Consider the following 13779-nt stretch of genomic DNA (forward strand, 5'->3'; position numbering starts at 1 on the left):
TGCGTGCTTTAAATGCAGGCTAGGGGTTTTTTACCTATGTAAATAAAAGTTACACATATCTGGGAATCAAGAGAGTAACTATTATTCTGTTCATCTGATTGTAAACCGAAAAAATCCCATTAAATTACTGTTTATCCAGTGACTCCAACAACGTAAGCATGCTAATTTTCTAGGAGCTTAGTCTGTCATCAAAACAATATTGCAGACCAGTCTCATGGGTGCAAGCAAGAAGTGATTCACACCTTTCACTTCACGCCCAAATTCTTCTCCCTCCCCGTTGCAGAGGCACCTCAAAAAAGTTTTCGGTGGGAAGAGTCCACTGAACGAAGTGAGTGCAGGCGCAATAAAACAACAAAAGCAACTACGCAATGGATCTCTGTTCTTTTGCACCTGCACTAACCTTGCCCAGCGGATTTTCACAACAAACGCCCCATCGGAGACAGAGCGACGGAATCGGGAACCTCTGCGAAGGTGAGAGAGCCCCTTTCTAACATTTGCCTGAAAGGCAAGCCTCTCCTTAATATTTTGTTTACAGGCAATGAGCACAAATCAGTTGAGTTGTACGCTTTTATTCTTGCAATTTACACCAATGAGCTCAGAATTTCAACAAATGAGGGTACTGTCCCTTTCTGAGTGAGAACAGGGTCTTCATGTACTTCTTGAGGTGCGGCACTTTAGAGATCTCAGGAAGGATTTGCTCATCAACGGTCTTTTGATCTTCTACACGCTCCTCACTTGGTTTCCTCTCCTTAAAAAAAATAAAAGAAAAAAAATGGTTATTGATCGATATTCTCTCTTCTCTTAGTTCCTTGCCCCCTGGTGGGGGATAGGGCCGGATTGATCGATATTCATTAAAAGAAAATTCTTGTGCACCCTCAATGCACTCTTCTCTCTTGCGGAAGTCAACCCCAAACTCCAGATAAAATGAGAGCAATGATCAGTGAGAGTTAAAGGGGCACTGTCCTGCCAAAATAGCAAAGTTTCACTCGGCTTATTTCCACATTATAACGCCAAATGCCACCAAATCTACAGCTAAGTTGGATAAAAAGATTTTATAGAGCAAAACAGAAGCAGTAGATTCGAGATAAAGTGCAGGATTGCAAAAATAGAAATGGATTACAGTATATGAAATTTGATTTATGACAAGGTGTCAAGAAATCAAACTTGCTATTCTTGTGACAGTTTGACCTTTCTAGCCATTATTTTGTCTGCTTACTGGTAGTTTATATTTTTTTGCTTGTGTCACTTTTGGAAATGATTTCTTCCGGTTTTTAAGACAATTAAGTAAGCTTAAATCAAGCTCCTGGCCCTAATCATAAACGTTATATTTCAGCCAGGACAGTGTCCCTTTAAGTTGATGTTGAAGCAACAATAACGATTACAATTTAACAATAATTATTATTGTTGTTGAATTTGCCATAGCTGTTAATTAACCTTCTTACTGTCGATTGCATCTACCTGTGAACGCACACGCTAAAAACATGTTTTCAAATGACGTCAAACGTCAACGTTTCAGGTGTCAATCTTTGAAGTTTAGCAGACCGAAATGCAAACTTTTGCACTCAAAATACTCACCATAAACACTGAGTACGGGCGAAACTTTACGCTAGAAATGATTCAAGTGAACCTGTGTATGCATATCGACAAAGATCAGCATCAGTTTCTCAGAAGAAGTTTCTATATCTAATCTTTCCGCCATTTCGAAACCGGAATATGTTGAACTTTCGGCGCGAGAGTTACCGTTACGGTCTGCTAAACTTCAAAGTATGACAGCTGAAAGGCTGACGTTTGACATCATTTGAAAACATGTTTTTGGCGCGTGCGTTCACAGGTAGATTCAATCGACAGTATGACTAAATCATAAAACTTTTACTTGCCAATCAATCTATGTAGCACAACAGCTTTTAAGCTAATTACACACAAACAAGTTTCCCTTGACAAGACTAATGCTCAGATTGCCATTTTTTTCTTTGACTGTGTCAACGACCAGCAAGTTTTCCATACTGAGTTTTCTCTCCCTAGTTTCATTTGCACACGTCAAGTAAAAAATGTTCCCTCCACAAGTTTTTCTTACAAGAAGCTTTTCTCCTTGTACAACAGAATTTATCAAAATGTTGAAGATTATTTGTCAGTTAAGTTTTTCCTTGACAACTTTTGTCTTGTTGGGCTGTCTACATGAGCAAGTACTGTCACAGTTGTACAATGTACATACATGCGTCAATGAAAACCTGCTCCTGCATAATTAGCTTAACTACAGTTAGACCCTGCTGATTCGAACTCAGTTATTTCAAATTCCTGTTACTTGGAGCTTAAACCTATTCCCCTTGGATTTGCTCTTCAGTCATTTACCATCTGAACTAATTTTTGTTTCCCCTGATAGTTTGAAATAACAGGGTTCAACCGTACATGTAGTCTGTGAATGCAGACGTATTTCTGGCTGTGGTTCTCACCACCACCAAGTAACTTTTTGGGAGAGAGAAACAATAGCCGGAAATACGTCTGCGTTTACAGGCTACTGTGCATGTTAATGTTTTATTAGACATAGCATTTGCATTACCTCCTGAGAATCCTCAAACATATCCTCAGTGCGCTTCTTCTTCTTTGGCTCTCTCTTGAAGAAGTCGTCAGTGAGACGCTCGGGGAGCTTGAAGCTGCCCAAGTCTATTTTCATCTCAGTGGCGATGACGTAAGCTTGAGCCACTCTCCTAAGAGGAACACCGTTCACCTTGTAAGGTCCTGTACACAAAAAGAAGAGAATGTGATTAATGTTCGCACCAAGATGCAAATTTACCCCAAATCAACGATTTTCAGTCTGTTGTGCCGTTGATGTGCTTGCTGAAGAACTAAAAAATGGCTTATTTTGGCAGTCTTCTCATTGCCTTGAAGCCTTTTGACGTTCAATAAAAAAAATCAGGGACTTTCAAGGACCGAAAACCAATTTCAAGTACTTTCAAGGCCTTGAAATCAAACTCCTGAAATTCAAGGGTTTTCAAGATGCGTACGAACCCTGAGTTTATTATTTTGACTTGATACTCTCATTATCTGTCCCTACAAAATGAAGTGGTAAAAAACACACTGAATGGCTTAAGCAACAGTGATCTATGAAATGAGCCATACCTGTGACAAGAAGAAGACCAGAGGCAAGCTGCTTGAGAAAGACAACTCTCTGCCAAAACAAAATTTCAGAACATCAACATTTCAACAACAAACTCCTTGCACAAGACACACTGCAGGTGTTTTCTCCATGTAAAATGAAGGCATCCAAATTAAATTAATATGTACTTTCATGGAACCACTCCCCTAGGATGTTCTGGGGACATAGTAAAATGGTTAAATCTGCATACAAGCCAAGGGGTTAATCAGGTCAGAGCTTATCGCAGTTTCGGGTTGTCAGAACTCCTTATCTTTAGCAATATATTTATACAATAATCCTGTAATTTAATTTAATGATAAGGAAATAAAGATGATGTTGTTGTCCATAGCATAAAGTATTTCTACTCCCCCCTGGATGGGATGCTAGTCCATCGCAGGGTTACCCCCAGCATTAAATTCATTGGTACCCATTTAATATACACCTGGGTGGAGGAGAGGCACTGTGAGAGTAAAGTGTCTTGCCCAAGAGCACAGTGGCCAAGGCTTGAACACGAAATTGCTCAATTTGGAGTCAAGCGCAAATAACCATTAGGCCACTGGGCATAATCGCAAGGGTGAACCCAATTGAAGTGCAATTAAAGGGCCTTGAGAGGACTGCCTCCTTGATTACACTACTTCCCAGGTCAGCTGAGTCTGGGGGCATGCAACTCCCAAAGCACAGGGGGGTACTTGCAGTATTCATGACGGGGGGGGGGGGGTCCGACAGAGCTTCATATTGCGAACCTAAAAAAAAAACATGAGCCTGAAATTTTACACCCAAAAAAATACCTGGCAACAAAATTTTCTACCCCCAAAAATACAAAACCGAGCACCTCGATACTGATTTATTCAATCAAACAGACTTTAAGTCCTAAAAAAATACATGACAGATCTCTTGACCCAAAAAAATACCGAGGGTGTAAATTTTCAACCCAAAAAAATACGTCGGACCTCCCCGTCATGTATACTGCAAGTACCCCCCTGGGTCCCAAAGCTGACAAAGAAATGTTAAATGCTATTTACTCACAGAAGATTTTACTGACCTTGCCCCTGTGGCGACCTGCAAGAAGGATGAGAATGGTTCCAGGAGTGATAGAGGAGCGAAGCTTGGTAGGCTTAGGCTTTCGGCTGTTACTCAGAGGCCGTCGCACGTCTTCAGTTGGATAATAACGAGACTAAAATGGAACATTATTATGCTTTTATTAGTAGCTCTGGTGTGATTAATAATGTTTATAGGACTGAGTGGAGTCCAATTTTGTCTGTAATTATTCGAGTGATTAATGAAATCGGACGACCCCGAAGCGCGAGTCCGATTTGTTTAATCACGAGTACCTGTGTCATACTTGTGTAATTGGACAGTATGCAACTTTTGCCCATGCTTTTGTTGTGTATTTTGTTGAGTAAAGTGTTTTGCTTTTTTATGCAACATTAAACCATTTAACGAATGGTAACTTTGATTTTCCAATTTTGTCATAGTTTTGATTAATTGGTATCAGAACTTTACGTCATACGCCAATTCTGTTTGTAATCATACTTGTGATTAAACAAATCGGATGCCCGCTTCGCGATTGTCTGGTTTTGTAAATCACTTGTATGATTACAGACCGAATTGGACTCCACTCAGTCCTGTTACCAATATATAGCAAAGAAATTTCCACCTATTTAAAATCATAGCTACCTTCCTGTTTTAATGTTAGTAGGGACACCTGAAGCTGGACAAATGTTCACAAATTTTCAACAAGTACACAGTAAAAATCTCAGGCTGGCCAAAAAGTAAATCAACCCAGCTATCAATCTCCAGACCTTTATTCAGTGAGATCGTGGAACAGTCATGCTAATATTTATTAAAACATACCTCTCTTTTCACTGGAACAACTCTAGTCCCTCCATTCTTGTCTCCTCCGATTTCCTTCACTCTAGTTTTCAATTCTTCCGACACTAATTTCTTAACACCGGTCTTCTTCCTTTTATACAGAGCCCTCTTTTTGTAGATGGCCGATCTACTGTACCTCCCTATGCCGGGGGCGAGATCCTTGTTGCGTGGTGTGTGGACTTTTGCCATCTACAAGAAAACACGTGAAATTATTATCAAGAGTGTATAAAGAGGAATGCACATCTCGTAGAGCATAACAGCTGGTTAAGAGCTCAAAACACTGTCCTTGGCATCTTCAGGCGCTAACAAAAACTACTTTCTATCAGTTAGATCTCACAATTATAACAACTGCAACAAGAAACTTAATTTTTAATAGCGATTTTCCATACAAAACACGTCCATAACATTTCACACCATAGGAAAGTACAAGAGAAGAAAACAAAGAATTTTTTTATTGTTTGAAGGAAATACATCCACATGACGCTAGAAAGATTGTTCGCCGAGGTGTACACTAAAAATGAGCGGATGATGTCGTAAGGGAAGCTAGATGGAGGTTGATTTTGAGTCACCATATAGATTCTTCCCCTTACCTTTCCAAAAGCCACAGCGAAGAGACAGATAACATCCGGGAGATCGCGATTGAAGAATTGTTGAGCCTGCAGTTTCTAAAGTTTGAATCAGTGGCAATACGAATAAAAATAGTACTCAGTCTCCGCTCGATCGGATATCGAGTCGTCTGGGGAAAATTTTCCGTATCTTTGCATGCGAATAAGTACGGAATTTTTCACCTTTAGGACCGTTTAACAATGGTTTTTCTTCGCATTGTCCGTGCCATAAGCGCGCGTAAAACAGCAAGTCTTCTTGTCGGATTTGGGGCATCAGCTGTGGGTATAAGCACAGCTTTTGGATTCACCTACGTTGCCGCGCGCGAAAGGAAAGTGGACCCGTCCAAATTTATGGCGGAACCGTTGACAGAAGTTCACAGGTTGGAGAATAGTATGGACGACATGAAAAGCAGGATGGAGGTGATGATTCTTGGCGTACAAGCCGATATTTGCAGGAGACTTGCAGCAATCGATGGACAAGAGTTTCGTGTAGATCGCTGGTTACGCGAGGAAGGTGGTGGTGGTGTTAGCTGTGTTCTGCAGGATGGTAAGCTTGTATTGCAGTTCATACATTAAACGTACATCAATATAAGATGTTAGTGAACCGGCCGTTGGCGAACCGACACGTTGGCAAAAACTACCGGAACTTCTGGATACCCTTATGAGTGCCTCGGGCACTTTTTGGATGCTCCTCTCATTACTCTTTGTTTCTAACTTCTTTTGTAATTTTTCTCTGTGGAGAAAACCCTAATTAAGTAAAGTAGTTCCCCCCTCCCCAGACGTCTTTAACTTTAATTCCCACAAACTGACAGCTCCAGTGGGGGATTCAGGGGTGCTAAAAATGAAAAGGCGAGATGGCTTCGGGGGGGGGGGGGGGATTTGGCTCAACACTGTATTCTTGCTTGATGAACAAGCTGGTAGAATAAAGGTAGGCCCTTTCTTTGCTCCAGCTCCCTACCCTACATGTACCTACTTACCTACCTACCTACCCACCCACCCACCTACCTACCTACCCACCCACCCACCCACCCACCTGCCTACCTACCTACCTACCTACCTACCTACCTACCTACCTACCTACCTACCTACCTATCCACCCACCCACCTACCTACCTACCTACCTACCTACCTACCTACCTACCTACCAACCTACCTATCCACCCACCCACCCACCCACCTACCTACCTACCTACCTACCTACCTACCTACCTACCTACCTACCAACCTACCTATCCACCCACCCACCCACCCACCTACCCACCTACCTACCTACCTACCTACCTACCTACCTATCCACCCACCCACCTACCTACCTACCTATCCACCCACCCACCCACCTACCTACCTACCTACCTACCTACCCACCCACCCACCCACCCACCCACCTACCTACCTACCTACCTACCTACCTACCTACCTACCTATCTTCCTACCTACCAACCTACCTACCTACCTACCTATCCACCCACCCACCTACCTACCTACCTATCCACCCACCCACCCACCCACCTACCTACCTACCTACCTACCTACCTACCTATCCACCCACCCACCTACCTACCTACCTACCTACCTACCTACCTACCTACCTACCTATCCACCCACCCACCCACCTACCTACCTACCTACCTACCTACCTATCTTCCTACCTACCTACCTACCTACCTATCCACCCACCCACCTACCTACTTACCTATCCACCCACCCACCTACCTACCTACCTATCCACCCACCCACCTACCTACGTACCTACCTACCTACCTATCTTCCTACCTACCTACCTACCTACCTATCCACCCACCCACCTACCTACGTACCTACCTACCTACCTATCTTCCTACCTACCTACCTACCCACCCACCCACCTACCTACCTACCTACCTACCTACCTACCTATCCACCCACCTACCTACCTACCTACCTATCCACCCACCCACCTACCTATCTACCTATCCACCCACCCACCTACCTACGTACCTACCTACCTACCTACCTACCTACCAACCTACCTACCTACCTACCTACCTATCCACCCACCAACCTACCTACCTACCTATCCACCCACCCACCTACCTACCTACCTACCTACCTACCTACCTACCAACCTACCTACCCACCTACCTACCTACCTACCTACCTACCTACCTACCTACCTACCAACCTACCTACCTACCTATCCACCCACCCACCTACCTACGTACCTACCAACCTACCTACCCACCTACCTACCTACCTACCTACCTACCTACCTACCTACCTACCTACCTACCTACCTACCTACCTACCTACCTATCCACCCACCAACCTACCTACCTACCTATCCACCCACCCACCCACCCACCTACCTACCTACCTACCTACCTACCTAGCTAGTGTCTTGCACAAGAGCAAAACACAGTAACCCCTATCATAAATCTGTCAGCAATTGGACATGCCTTTCTCATTATTAAATGTAATTTAGCCAGAAAAGTGATGTTACCTGAAAATTAACATGAGCGGTTTTTGCTCTATTACTCCCCTCCTTTTAAGCCTCGCCTCAAGCGAGATACAGTGCATAGTTTCATGGTTAAACAGCACATGTGCAAGCTATTATGTGGCTCAGTCAATTCCATTGTCTACGAAACAATCAGGTGTAAAAAAGAAAAAATTTCCATCTGTTCAGAATAAATTCTTCGGGTCAACAATAAATTTAACTTTTTTAACTTTTTTTTTAACTTTTCCTGTATTGACATTTTCCATAAAAATTGTGCATCATTCTGGCTGTATACATTATAGCCTGTACATGTATTCATACATAGGTGCATATATAAACAACCCTCCAAGTTTATTTTTTTTCCTTAGTGGCCATTTTGCCACCCAATGCACAAGTTTGGTTTCCAGTGAAAAAAATTTAGTCGCAAAATTAAGCTGGCACTTTCAATCCAGCTTCTCAAGTTTAGTCGCCAGGCTGGGGACTTCGGTTCCAATTTAGTCGCTAGCTTTAAAATTTTAGTCGCCATGGTGACTAAAATGGTCTTAACTTGGAGGGTTGATAAATGTTAATATTTTAGCTCAAATAATCTGTGATTACTGCAATGCATGTAGTTGATAATAATAAAACTGAAAAAAGTTCCATTAAGAAATATGCATGCTTCCGATTGATTCTTAAACAATGGAATTGAATGGGCAAATATGATTATAGCTTGCACGTGCCAATTTGTGAAACAGTTCCTTAAATAAATCATCTCCATTAGTCTATGAACCCTATTCGCCACCACCACCCCAGTTTAAAGCAAATTGTGAGTTTTTGCATCACAAGCTGTCTGTAATGTATTTGTTTGTTTCATTGCAGGGAAAGTATTTGAGAAAGCTGGTGTTAATGTTTCTGTTGTTTATGGCAATCTGCCTCCAGCAGCTGCAGAACAGATGAGAAACAGGGGTAACGACCTTAAAGGAAGCAAGTTGCCATTCTTCGCAGCAGGAATAAGCTCAGTTATTCATCCTCGTAATCCATTCGTGCCAACCATTCACTTCAACTATCGTTATTTTGAAGTCCAAGATGAAACTGGGAAGATACACAGTTGGTTTGGTGGAGGGACGGATCTTACCCCTTATTATCTTAATGAAGAGGTAACTGGATTGAACTGTCTTAATGTTTCCATTAATTTGCCCCCAACCTGAAGTTGTGTTTTCGCTAATCTAAGTACCGGTAATGTGTTACGGTACGTTGGCTCTAACCTACGGCATACTTTTATCCGGGTAGAAGTCCAGAAAGAGGGCCAAGGAGGGCAGGTCCCTGCAACACAACCCTCCCCCCCCCCCATCACCTGCAATTATGTCTGCGAAATGTAAAACCTGTCATTTGAAGCCTTAACTTTTTTATCTCAAAAGTTTCCAGAATGCAGGAAATCTAGCATTTTTGAAAATCTAGATCTTTAAATTACTTTAAGGGTGGTATACTCTACCCTGCTCAAAGTTGTCACGCTAACTTCTACAACCCCACCCTGTTTCTGAATATCATGGATTGCTATAGACTTATGAGAAATTTTTAAAAAAGGAGCACTTGCCTCCCTTCAGCATAAAACTAACCAAAGTCGTGACATCCCTAACTTGAATTCATGTCACCCCATATGTAAGTGTTTGGTGTTAGTCATTATATTTATAAAACTGTTGATATTCCCAATTGTTTTATTTTTTTTTTTTAAATGCAGGATGTAAAACATTTCCATAAGACTTTGAAGGATTGTTGTGATAAGCATGACCCATCCTATTATCCAAAGTTCAAGAAATGGTGTGATGATTATTTTGTTGTGAAGCATAGAGGTGAGTCAAAGAGTGCGTGCACAAAATGTGTTTACAATTTTTGGGAACATTATAATAGAGTGTTTAATAACCAAGAACGATTCGATTCCCTCGTAAGGGCTTACAAAATGTAGGGTAGAAAAATAAATTTTATCTAACTAACTATCTGTAATTAATTTCTAACAAAACTACTGGTAATGCCTGATTCCCTCAATGGTGCATGCCTGCAGGGAATCATGGTAGTTGTATTTATCAAACCATGCGCAAGACTTAGCAACGATGAATACAACTACCATAATTCCCTGCAGGCATGCCCTCTTGAGGGAATCAGGTACTGACAAACAGCTATCAAATATCGGCTACCAAAATGTGCTTTTTTCTTGCTTTACTGGCATTGATGGTTAATCCCACTTCCCAGAATGAATTGCCCCCCCCCCCCCCCCCCAGGGGGAAGTATTGCTTCACTTGCACTTTGTGAGATGGGCACCGGGGGGGGGGACTCCTACATGAAACGGACGGGGATGCTCGTCGGAAATTTTGATAAGAACCCCTAAAAGAGACCAATCTGGGTGTGGCTCAAGCTTTCTTGACCCCTAAAAGATACCAAAAAACTAAGAATGGAGTTAATATTTGTATATTTCTTCGTGTGTAACCCTAAACGAGACCATTATGGCTAAAAATATTGGCATTTTGGGCGTTTTGCCCGGAACACCCTAAGCGAGACCAAAAATCCGAAATTTACACCCCCAAGTGAGACGACGAGCATCCCCGGCACTTTCATATACGAGTAACCCCCCCCCCCCGGGGATGGGCACTGCTGGAATAGGCCAATTTTGATATATTAAAATCCTTAGTTGGCTTAAAAGCTTCTAGGAGAATAAAACAAAGTTTTATTTTCCTTAGCCTAAGCCAACTAAGATAGACCTTTTGAATGATGTATTATTTTACTGGTGCGTTGATGTCATCATGCGAGGGAGAAATATATATCTCTGTATTTGCTTCACTATAGAAAAAATATCAGTATTATTTTTTCTGACTACAGGTGAATGCCGTGGTGTAGGTGGTATTTTCTTTGATGATCTTGACAAACCCTCACAGGAAGAGGCTTTCCAGTTTGTTCAGGCTGGGGCTAATGCAGTCCTTCCCAGCTATATTCCTATAGTTCTAAAACACAAAGATGATTCTTACACTGATAGCGAACATCAATGGCAGCAGTTGAGGCGAGGCCGGTGAGTACGAGCAAATTCCCCAAAGAGCTAGCCTCCCATACTGGGGAGTTAGCTAAGTACACTCAAAGTACCTTCATGCTTTCAATGACCAGAAGTTATCTTTGTAGTTATTTCTTTCTTTTTTTGCCTGGCTCACAGATATGTGGAGTTTAACCTAGTTTATGATCGTGGCACCAAGTTTGGACTCTACACTCCTGGTGCTCGCATAGAAAGCATCTTGATGTCCCTACCTCTGGAGGCCCGCTGGGAGTACATGCACACCCCAAAAAAAGGCAGCAGAGAGGATGAACTTCTGCAAGTGCTGCGGGTCCCAAAAGACTGGGTTGAGTAGTCATGCTTATTGCATAGTTCTTGACAACTAAGGTAGACAGTTAACACATCATTCTCTGCTCTGTTTTCCAATCTTTTATGATTTCAAAGAAACTTACTAGAGCCAAAAAAAATTAACATGTAAAGTTTGTCATCCCGAGCGCCAGTGGCGAAAAATGAAAGCAAACGTTCGAAACATGTGATTCCAGCTCACAAGTTCGTGCTGTCAATTAGCAGTCCTGTGTTTGAAGCCATGTTTTACGGTGAGCTAGCGGACCTAAAACACAAGTGACACGACTGCGAGTGCGCCTTTGGCTTGGTTGAAGTCAGCTTTGAGGTAATTTAAAAACCATAACAAAATTCTTGAATCTGATTGGCTATTTCCAGGCCTGGTTTGGGCCTAATACCACAGTTTACACGTCATGAATGCCATTAGACACGGAGGTCTTATTAAATGGCTATGACTGCAGACTGACTGCAGAACGAACAGTCTGGGTTAAAGCCCTAAATGGGTCACTCGGTTACTCTCAAAATGGCTCTCTCCATCCAGGAGTATAAACGGGTATTAATGAGTGTGTAATCCGTCCATCAATCCAGCAGACTGAGCAAGTTTGGTCATCTGCAAACTAATGATGGCGTTTTAGATAGTAAAGAGATAATGATAGAAATTTTCTAAGACATTTCGTTTAGGTATAGTGCCCTCTTCTTTTACAGCAAGGCGCCCAAATGTGTGACCACTTTTAATTTATTCACATTCTTTCGTGCAGATTTAATCCAATCAGAAGTCAACTGCAAGCTATCCACGGCTTTTGATTGGATTTAATCTTCATAAAAGAAGGTGAATAATTTAAAAGTGGTCACACATTTGGGCGCCTTGCTGTAATGTACGGGCAATAAAAAGAACAAAAATAGGAAACTCTTAGAACTACCATAAGAGGAGAAGCTTGACAGTCAAAATGAAGTATTGATTTTTCTTCTTTGGACTGAAAGACTAGTCTAACTTAACTAAACATAACTTAATATCCCTTCAAGAGTAAAAGTAAACCTTATTCGTAAATGGTCCCCATGCAATTGTTTTTTGCTTGGCTAGGCTTTTATAGAAGTTATTAAAATCCCATTTTCAAGCATGGTTATCTTGACAAGTTTGAGTATTTTCAGTTTGATGGCAGTATAGTCACAAGTCATTCATATTAAAAAAAAAATGTATGAGAAATTGTATGAGAAATCACAACCTTTCCTAACAAGCCTCGCTTTCATGTTGTGGCCAAGATGGAAATGCTTATACAGTAGAACCCCGGTAACCCGAACTCTGAAGGGAAAGAAAAACAGTTCGAGTTAGCGGGGTTTCGAGTTATCGGGGTAGATTTAATATTTAATTTGCCAAGTTAATAATTGATAGTTTACTTCTTTTTCAGCGATTCAGTACACAGTATAGTGCAAATTGAACTTATTTCGTCAGAATCTTCAACACTGACGATCATACATTCTTATGATAAGAGTGTAAAATGGCTGTCAAATACGTGATCTGTTCGTTGCTCTAATCAATGAGCAACCGTGGCGAGTTGCAGGAACCGGACTTTTTTATCAACTTTTGATCAAGGGAAACGAAATTTAGTTCGAGTTAGCGGGGTTTTCGGGTTATCCGAGTTCGAGTTAACCGAGTAAAAATGATTGAAAGTGGGATCAAATCCAAGGGAAATGGAAGTTAGTTCGAGTTAGCGGGCACCCTGCGTGCAGAGCCTCTTTTAACTTCCCTGCGGTTGAGATTTGGGAAGTATATCAGTGGAAAAGAAAGGGCTCTGCTCGCAGGGTGGTTAGCGGGGTGCTCTAGTTACCGGGGTTCTACTGTAAGTTCTCTTCAAAAGAAGAATATAGCTTGAAAACAATACGAAATGACTCACTTTGGCATGATCTTTCCCGTGATTTCATCTACTTGTCGTCTGTTTGTTCACAGACATTTCAGTTTTGGCTAGAGCAGTTTTCAATTGAGTGTCGTAAAACGAAAACCGAAGTAATTACTCTGGCCAATCACAAAGGACCCAGACAACCCAGTGAACCAATCAAATCGAAGCAAATACATGTAGCTGGCACGAAGCGCGGGAAAACGTGCGCGTGCGAGTCACTATTGGTTTTGGTTTTACTCCTGATTGGCTGAGAAAGTGGCGCGAGATTTTTAAGACAATCATTAAGCGTAGTAATGCAAAACCAAAGCAAACGCAATTTACTTTCGACACTCAAGTGAAAACCGCTCTAAACATGAAAGCGAGGTTTGGTAGGATTGATATTTCCCACAAAAATGCCTTAAATTTAAATGAGCCATAACTTTGTAGCCGTTAAACCAAAACACTCG

General features: G+C 41.7%; 2 protein-coding genes across 2 annotated transcripts; one reads left to right on the forward strand and one right to left on the reverse strand.

Moving 5' to 3' along the window:
* Positions 1 to 553: 553 nt before the first annotated feature.
* LOC144646235 (large ribosomal subunit protein eL6-like) lies at positions 554 to 5619 on the reverse strand. The gene is made up of 6 exons (XM_078505776.1): positions 5596 to 5619; positions 4988 to 5194; positions 4176 to 4307; positions 3118 to 3166; positions 2558 to 2736; positions 554 to 748 (listed from the first exon to the last, which is right to left on the reverse strand). The coding sequence occupies exons 2-6, from the start codon at positions 5192 to 5194 to the stop codon at positions 596 to 598; spliced, it is 720 nt and encodes a 239-aa protein (XP_078361902.1). The 5' UTR covers positions 5596 to 5619; the 3' UTR covers positions 554 to 595.
* An 86-nt stretch (positions 5620 to 5705) lies between these two features.
* Positions 5706 to 12134, forward strand: LOC144646218 (oxygen-dependent coproporphyrinogen-III oxidase-like). The gene is made up of 5 exons (XM_078505755.1): positions 5706 to 6157; positions 8942 to 9219; positions 9801 to 9912; positions 10934 to 11120; positions 11259 to 12134. Exons 1-5 carry the CDS (start codon positions 5812 to 5814, stop codon positions 11449 to 11451), a joined length of 1116 nt encoding a protein of 371 aa, XP_078361881.1. The 5' UTR covers positions 5706 to 5811; the 3' UTR covers positions 11452 to 12134.
* Positions 12135 to 13779: the final 1645 nt, after the last annotated feature.

The sequence above is a fragment of the Oculina patagonica genome, chromosome 3 (genome assembly GCF_052425735.1).
Source record: "Oculina patagonica isolate OP01 chromosome 3, crgOcupat, whole genome shotgun sequence".
NCBI classification, from domain to species: domain Eukaryota; kingdom Metazoa; phylum Cnidaria; class Anthozoa; order Scleractinia; family Oculinidae; genus Oculina; species Oculina patagonica.